We start from the raw sequence: 8977 nt of genomic DNA, 5'->3' as shown, positions 1-8977 counted from the left end.
GATCGTGAACTAGAAGTGATCAAGAAGTGATCATGAAACTACTTACGTTCAAGCATAACACAAGAACCGTGTTCACTTCCCGGACTCCGCCGGAAAGACACCATCACGGCTACACACGCGGTTGATTCATTTTAATTAAGTTAAGTGTCAAGTTCTCTACAACCGGATATTAACAAATTCCCATCTGCTCATAACCGTGGGCATGACTTTTGAAAGTTCAAAACCCTGCAGGGGTGTCCCAACTTAGCCCATCACAAGCTCTCACGGTCAACGAAGGATATTCCTTCTCCCAGGAAGACCCGATCAGACTCGGAATCCCGGTTACAAGACATTTCGACAATGGTAAAACAAGACCAGCAAAGCCACCCGAATGTGCCGACAAATCCCGATAGGAGCTGCACATATCTCGTTCTCAGGGCACACCGGATTGTCCAAGATTCCGGTAGGCCAACCCAGAGTTGCCCCTGGTAGCCACCGGGTGCTGACAGGTTGGACCAACACTCAGAGGAGCACTGGCCCGGGGGTTTAAAATAATGATGAACCTCGGGCTCTGAAAACCCGAGGGAAAAATGCTTAGGTGGCAAATGGTAAAACCAAGGTTGGGCCTTGCTGGAGGAGTTTTATTCAAAGCGAACTGTCAAGGGGTTCCCATAACACCCAACTGCGTAAGTGATACGTCTCCAACGTATCTATAATTTTTGATTGCTCCATGCTATGTTATCTACTGTTTTGGGCAATATTGGGCTTTATTATCCACTTTATATTATTTTTGGGACTAACCTATTAACCGGAGGCCTAGCCCAGATTTGCTGTTTTTTACCTATTTCAGTGTTTCGAAGAAAAGGAATATCAAACGGAGTCCAAACGGAACGAAATCAACTGGAGAATTTATTTTTGGAAGGAAAGCTACCGGAAAAGCTTGGAGTGCATGTCAGGAAAGAAGGGAGGTGCCCACGAGGGTGGGAGGCGCTCCCACCCCCTAGGGCGCGCCCCCTGCCTCGTCGCCCCCCCCTTCAGTCCACCGACGTACTTCTTTCACCCATATATACCTACATATCCTGAAACTTCCAGAACACACAATAGATCGGGAGTACCGCCGCCAGAAGCCTCCGTAGCCACCAAAAGCCAATTTAGACCCGTTCCGGCACCCTGCTAGAGGGGGCAATCCCTCTCCGGTGGCCATCTTCATCATCCCGGTGCTCTCCATGACGACGAGGGAGTAGTTCTCCCTCGGGGCTGAGGGTATGCACCAGTAGCTAGGTGTTTGATCTCTCTCTCGTGTTCTTGAGGTGATACCATCTTGATGTATCGCGAGCTTTACTATTATAGTTGGATCTTATGTTTCTCCCCCCCCTCTACTCTCTTGTAATGAATTGAGTTTCCCCTTTGAAGTTATCTTATCGGATTGAGTCTTTAAAGATTTGAGAACACTTGATGTATGTCTTGCCGTGCGTATCTGTGGTAACAATGGGATACCACGTGATTCACTTGATGTATGTTTTGGTGATCAACCTGCGAGTTCCGCCCATGAACCTATGCATAGGGCTTGGCACACGTTTTCGTCGTGATTCTCCGGTAGGAACTTTGGCGCACTCTTTGAGGTTCTATGTGTTGGTTGAATAGATGAATATGAGATTGTGTGATGCATATCGTATAATCATACCCACGGATACTTGAGGTGACATTGGAGTATCTAGGTGACATTAGGGTTATGGTTGATTTGTGTCTTAAGGTGTTATTCTAGTACGAACTCTAGGGCTGTTTGTGACACTTATAGGAATAGCCCAACGGATTGATTGAAAAGAATAACTTTGAGGTGGTTTCGTACCCTACCATAATCTCTTCGTTCGTTCTCCGCTATTAACGACTTTGGAGTGACTCTTTGTTGCATGTTGAGGGATAGTTATGTGATCCAATTATGTTATTACTGTTGAGGGAACTTGCACTAGCGAACGTATGAACCCTAGGCCTTGTTTCAACGCATTGCAATACCGTTGATGCTCACTTTTACCATTATTTACCTTGCTGTTTTTAGAATTTCAGATTACAAATACTCATATCTATCATCCATATACTACTTGTATCACCATCTCTTCGCCGAACCAGTGCACCTATACAATTTACCATTGTATTGGGTGTGTTGGGGACACAAGAGACTCTTTGTTATTTGGTTGCAGGGTTGCTTGAGAGAGACCATCTTCATTCTACGCCTCCTACGGATTGATAAATCTTAGGTCATCCACTTGAGGGAAATTTGCTACTGTCCTACAAACCTCTGCACTTGGAGGCCCAACAACGTCTACAAGAAGAAGGTTGTGTAGTAGACATCAGTAAGGAATGCAAAATCAAGGAACATAACACCGGTATTACGGAAACTAGGGCGGGAAAAGTGGAATAAAACACCAGGCATAAGGCCGAGCGTTCCACCTTTTACCAAATATATAGATGCATTAATTAAATAAGATATATTGTGATATCCCAACATATCCATGTTCCAACATGGAACAAACTTCAACTTCACCTGCAACTAGCAACGCTATAAGAGGGGCTGAGCAAAGCGGTAACAAAGTCAAACAACGGTTTGCTAGGAAAGGTGGGTTAGAGGCTTGTCATGGCAATATGGGAGGCATGATATAGCAAGTGGTAGGTATCGCGGCATAGCAAAAGAGCGAGCAACTAGCAAGCAAAGATAGAAGTGATTTCGAGGGTATGGTCATCTTGCCTGAGATCCCGCAAGGAAGAAGAACGAGTCCATGAAGAAGACAAACGGACGAAGTCGAACGGATCCTCACAAACGCAACGTTATCGAAACTAACCCGAAGAAGAAACACCGGAAAGAAGCAAACAGCATGGTAAACAACCATCACATAAACATGGCATGATGCACAACCAAGTATGATGAATGTCCGGTTTAATTATTCATGACATGGCAAAGTGCACAAGCAATACTACAAGTAAAGTGGAGCTCAATATGCAACGAGTTGCATATTGACGAAACACCACATGACTTAATTAGTTCTCTCCCGTTTAAGTACTCAACAATATTAAATGTTGGTTAGCATGGCAAGAGGTGAAGCATATGAAAACTACCTATCCAGGCAAGTTTAAATGAGGCCGGAACGACAAGCAACAAGTCCGGAAAAATCCTCATTAGCATATACTAGATTTGGTACTGTTCTTCCCTAAAACATATTTTAGAGTTGTTAAACATGCAAGAAGATGCCACCATGTTAAACTAGGCATTTTTCTACCCCATTTACATATATAATTTATTTAAAACCGAGCTACGGTTTATTAGTTATGAATTAAATCATTTTAGCATATAATTAGAGCAAATTTTAAACAAACAACATTTTAAACATTTTAATCATGGATGAAAGTGGCATATTATGAAACTAGACAAAATTCTAAGCATTTTACATATATAAGTTATTTACATGTGATGCACGGTTGTGGAGTTAGGATATGCATGAAATGCAAGGGCTTTTATGTAAAACTGATGTGTCAGGATTAAATGCTAAATTCGCAGAAGGGAAAGAAACACACTCGGGCCGAATCTGAAGCATAATGGGCCAGCAGAGAGAAATAAAAAAACAAAGGAGGCGCTGGGGGCCTCACCATGGGCTGAGGCCCAGGTCGGTGTTGGCGGCGCGGGCAGGCGGCGGAGGAGGCTGGGCCTTCCTGGCGCTGGCTGGGCCTTGGAGGCCAAGCGGGCCCACCAGGGCGATGGGCGGCATGGGCATCGTCCTCCTCTCGCTCCCGCACGAGCAGAGGGGCCGGCGGCGAGACTTGCGCAGCGAACGACGGCAGGGAGGAGCGGAGGCGGCCCCGGAGGTGCGGATCCGGACGGGATCCGCCTGATCCGTCCGTTTCCGGCGGCGGTGGTGGAGATCCGTCGACGGCAAGCTCGGCTCACGCTCATCCATGGCGGCGGCGGCTCCTGTAGAACAGGAGAGAGGGAGACGTGAGAGGAGGGAGGAGAAGGAGACAGCCAGGGAAGTAGGAGCAAGGTGGCGGGGTCCGGCCTGGTGGTCGCCGGCGGGAGCAAGTCCGGCGAGGCCCGCGGGGTGACGGGGCAGAGCGGCGGAGGAGCTCGGATCGGGATCTCCCTCTCCCAATCTGGAGCTCGGGGAGCAGGGGCGGTGCGGTGCGTGCCTCGGAGCCCAGATTGGGCCCCGGGCGGGCCTGGCGCGGGCCTGGCGGTGCGGGATGGTGGGAGCCGGGCAGAGAGGCCATGTGGCGCACCTTGGATGGCTAGGAGCGGTGGTTGCGGCGGCGCAGGCCAATGGGGGCTCGCCAAGTGGCGACGGCGAGGTGGCGGCACGGGAGGAGGCCAAGTGGCGGCGGCAGAGCGGCTGTGCATGGAAAACGAGGCAGAGGTGGGAGGCTAGAGGTAGGGGAAGGCTAGGCTGCCAGATTTGGAAGGTGAGGTGGTTTAAATAGGCAGGTTTAGGGTTGGGGGGATTTTTTGAGCGTTTCGGAGCACCCGATCGCAATCCGACGGTTCCTTTCGAGAGGAGGGGTTTAGGTGGGTTAGGTGGGCTGTAGAGAGTGGGTTGGGCTGAGAGGAGAGAGACGGAAGTGCAGCCCATCAACCGTTTCTGGAGACCGGAGACGTCCGACGATAGACCGGCTATACTGCCGCTATAGTTATCCGTTGGGGCGTCAAACGGACTCCGAATGCGATGAAACTTGGCAGGCGGCCTACCTACAACATAACAAGACCGCATGCCAACTTTCAACCCATTCCGGGAACATTTTCTGGTCACTTATAAAATAATATATCGGACGTGCCGCGGGTGCGTGCAAGTGTGTCTGGGCTCAGAACGGGCAACGAAAAGAACGGGGAGACCGGGATGGATGCAAGTTTTTAAAACATGATGATGCAATGCACATGATGACATGGCAAAAATGCAACACGCAAGCAAATGACATGGCAACGACAGCGAATAACTGAAAAACACCTGACGCAATGGTCTCAGGGCGTCACAGCTGTACTTTCCTATCTGCCCATAATCTATCTTGCCCAGTTTTCTTAGGAAGGAGGAGAATGTATCTACCAAATATAAGGCTAGTCATAGAGTATTTTAGATGAATTCATTTATTATCTTATATAATGTAACCTCATTTATTATGATACAATATTTGATACTTACTTCGTTCGTAAGTATAAGTATTTTTTTGAGATTTCAATACGGACTACATACGGAGCAAAATGGGTGAATCTATGCTCTAAAATTCGTCTATATACATCCGTATATAGTCCTTATTGAAATTTAAAAAAATGACTTATATTTAGAAACGGAGGGAGTATGATACTCATATCTTTTTCTCAGTAAATGCTATATCATGTCATCAATATGTCTAGTTGACATTACATGATAGTAATAGCAGGATGACAGCTCGAGGCACGGAAAAAAAAAGGACAGCTAGTGCTTATCTCCTTCGAATTCAAGATCCTTATCCTAAGGGCACTCTCTTGCTATTTTCCTTCCTTTTTTATTGCATTAATTAGCAGTAGCAACGGTGCCAGGATACATGCAGTGGTTTGTGCAAGTTCATACTCCACACCAATGGATGAGCCGGTAAACAAAGCACCTAATCAACACGGACGCTTTACCCCGGGAGATACGTACGAATATCTGCAGGATAGCTGCATGATTTCAGCGTGAATTAAGAATACTTCCATTTTGAAACCACACTACAGCTGAACCACTAGTTATATATACCCCTCTATATATGCCACATTATACAGCTTCTCCTGAGTCCTCAATCGTACCCCTGCACCCCTCTCTTTATCTCAAGAATACCAATACCTTTAAGCAGAGGGCTGCAGATCGAGGGGGTACGTTCGTACTGGATAGCTAGATATGGGGAGTGTTGGCAATTATTTGCCTGTCGTTGGTATGATCCTGGTGCAACTGGGTCTTGCTGGTCTGAATGTGTTGTCAAAGCTCACCATGGCGTCCGGCATGAGCCCTTACGTGCTCATCACCTACCGAAATCTTCTTGGGGCTGTCTTCCTTGCTCCCTTTGCTTTCTTTTTCGAACGGTATGATTTAATTTTTTCTTCTATAAACATTTCTGATTTCTTGATGGCTATATATGTTACGCACTAAAGCACAAGGCGTTCTGCAAATCTGTGTTTTATTTAGAAGGAGATGAGTCCACCTTTCATAAAGGAACTTTCTTGTTTTCGGATGACTTCTTGATCTAAGATGTAATGTACGCAACTACGGGTTCTTGTAATTTTTTTGGCCATGGATTTACAATGTGATGTCTTCCTGGCTAAGTAATTTGTCTAAGAAAATCCTGTATTTAATATTGTCGAGTTTTTTGCATTAATTTGGCATACTACATGTAATAGACAATACTTACTCTGGTCCAGAAATCGTGTGTTATGTTCATAAAAAAATATAGTTGGAAACATTTATTGAATGCAAATCCAATGGTACGGAGTAGTACCACATTTTTTAGATAATACACATTTTCTACTTATTACTACATTTAGTTTGGAAAAGGAGTATTTATGTGAATAGCTGCTAGTATTATGCATTCAACTATGAGTGAATATATCCTTCCTACATGAGTGGCCCATCCATATCTAGTATCATCAATGAATTAATTACCTCACTGTTCTTACGCAATATGATTTCATATGATTATGGATGCAGGAAAACTTGGGCCTCAATTAGCAAGAAGACACTATTACAAATTTTTGTATGCTCCGTTGTTGGGTATGATCTTTTTTCCCTTTTGCACCTGATTACAAATTTTTATATATCTTACCAATGGCTTATTACTAGATTTACAATTGATTTTTGTATTTTATTTTAAATTCATTTGTCAACAAAAAGCATTTTCCTCCAAGCATTCTTAGTTTATTAGAAATAATAAATACATTTTAGTCCTGATTGAACTAATGAGACACTTCTTTTAGAGAAGTTACGCAAAGCCCAATATTTTAGTCCAGAGACTGAGATATTTGTGGGACCTTGCTTTTTGAATCGAGTTACAGATATCAAGTTGTACTAAAATAATACTAAGGTGTGCCGATTAATTTGGACTAAAGTTGTACTAAGGTGCGCCAATTAATTTGGACCGGAGGGAGTACCAAATTCCTAAATATATGCATCCATAATTATGAATTTAAGATTTGAAATATTATTAAGAATGTAAAAAGGTTTTCACCTAAAAAAAAGGTATACAAACGACACAGTTTACATATAGGACAAAACACGATTTGCTAGTAGCCATAGGTATGGTCTTCCAAATGTAAATTGGTGTTAATTTTGTATTGTAAGCAATAGCAAAAGCCAACTGACAATATTAGTCTGAATCTGATTATCTATCTGTACACACTTTGGTGGGTATGTGGCAGTGCGACGATGAACCAGGTGTTCTACTTCGTGGGCCTAAAGTACAGCCGCCCGACCGTGGCGTCCGCGCTGAACAACACCCTCCCGGCGGTGACCTTCGCGCTGGCGGCCGCGCTCAAGATGGAGCCCGTGGCGGCGCTCGCCGGGAAGGCCAAGGTGGCCGGCACGGCCCTCTGCGTGGTCGGCTCCATGCTGATGACCTTCTACAGGGGCCCCCTCGTCAGGACCCTGGCCTCCCCGATCCACTGGCCGTACGTCCAGCGCACCATGACCGCCGAGGCCGCGGCCCACGCCGGCGGGCACACCGCCGCCCTCGGAGCCGCCCTGGTCATCGCCTCCAATGTCGCGTGGGCCGTCTGGTTCATCATTCAGGTATGTAGTACATACGTACGAGCAATCTGCTGGTTTGCGTGTACAAGTTAAGGTGATGGATCGATCGTTTTGGCGGTGGTGGCAGAAGAAGATGTCCAACACCTACGCGTCCCCGTATACGACCACGGTGCTGATGGCGTCCATGGCCAGCGTCCAGTGCGGCGTCATCGCGGTGGCCGCGGAGCACAGGCTCTCGGCGTGGGCGCTCGGGTTCGACATCAGGCTCATTGGCTCGCTCTACGCGGTAATAAGATCACATTCTCTCCATTGTCCAGATCATTAGACACGATGTGAATTGGTTTGTTCAGTGTGCTGTGGTGTAACTGGAACTGAACATGTACATAAATATATGTATATACGCAGGGGGTGGTGGCGTCAGGGATGGTGATCGCGGTGATGTCGTGGTGCATCCAGGTGCGCGGGCCGGTCTTCGTGTCCATGTTCAGCCCCATGATGCTCATCATCGTCGCCGTCGTCGGGTGGGGCATCCTCGGCGAGAAGATACGCGTCGGCAGGTACGGGTGATCGATCGATCCATCGATGCATCCTTCAAAATTTGGCGACCCGGATACTGATTGCTCGTATCGTTTGGTGGTTTGTGCTGCCTTCAACCAGCATGATCGGCGCCGTGTTCATAGTCGTGGGTCTGTACACGGTGCTCTGGGGCAAGGGAAGGGACATCGTCGCCACGGAAACCACGGAAGACGACGAGGAGAAGAAAATCGGCGGCGGCGAAGCGAGCAATGGGGCCGTCGATGGCGCGGCGGTCTCGCGGCCATGCCCGGCTGCTGATCGTCATGAGGCGACGGGCCAACCGTAGCATGGCACGAGATTTGCGGTGCAGTCTTAACTCGTGTCATGGCCTGAGTTTATGACTTCTTGGAGTATTGAACAAACAAAACCACATAATTAGCTTGTTTCACTTATCTTATGAATCCATCACTCCGATCCATTAAGTGTGCGCCACCTTGTTTTAGCAAGTGCAAAGAGAAGTGCAAATTACAACAGTGTCTCTTGACGCGGGGAGGTATTACCGCCAAGAAATAACGGCGCCCTCTCAGAAGGATCTTTAAACATATAGAAGTTCAAAGCAATAGACCGGGGGTAATCCTCCTTTTCCAAAAGAAGAAGTTCAAAGCAATAAATCAAGAACAAACTTATACTAATTGGAGGGCATCATACGAGCCTCTATGTTAATTGTTAAAAAACTATGCAAATTGACAATC

General features: G+C 46.5%; 1 protein-coding gene across 1 annotated transcript; it reads left to right on the top strand.

The window, feature by feature from the left end:
- Nucleotides 1-6679: 6679 nt before the first annotated feature.
- Nucleotides 6680-8738, top strand: LOC125524726 (WAT1-related protein At1g09380-like). Its single transcript, XM_048689766.1, has 5 exons — nt 6680-6737; nt 7382-7751; nt 7837-7995; nt 8115-8266; nt 8367-8738. Exons 2-5 carry the CDS (start codon nt 7389-7391, stop codon nt 8569-8571), a joined length of 879 nt encoding a protein of 292 aa, XP_048545723.1. The 5' UTR covers nt 6680-6737; nt 7382-7388; the 3' UTR covers nt 8572-8738.
- The last annotated feature ends 239 nt before the right edge of the window (nt 8739-8977 follow it).

The sequence above is a fragment of the Triticum urartu genome, chromosome 7, assembly GCF_003073215.2.
Source record: "Triticum urartu cultivar G1812 chromosome 7, Tu2.1, whole genome shotgun sequence".
Taxonomy (NCBI): Eukaryota; Viridiplantae; Streptophyta; class Magnoliopsida; order Poales; family Poaceae; genus Triticum; species Triticum urartu.
The sequence above is the reverse complement of the archived record's forward strand: the minus strand, read 5'-3'. Positions and strand labels throughout refer to the sequence as shown.

Bases quoted from the DNA above. Each gene is read 5' to 3' on its own strand.
- LOC125524726 (XM_048689766.1), top strand. From the start codon at position 7,389: ATGAACCAGGTGTTCTACTTCGTGGGCCTAAAGTACAGCCGCCCGACC. The intron at 7,752-7,836 runs GTATGTAGTACA...CGGTGGTGGCAG, and splicing joins CCGTCTGGTTCATCATTCAG to AAGAAGATGTCCAACACCTA. The intron at 7,996-8,114 runs GTAATAAGATCA...GTATATACGCAG, and splicing joins TCATTGGCTCGCTCTACGCG to GGGGTGGTGGCGTCAGGGAT.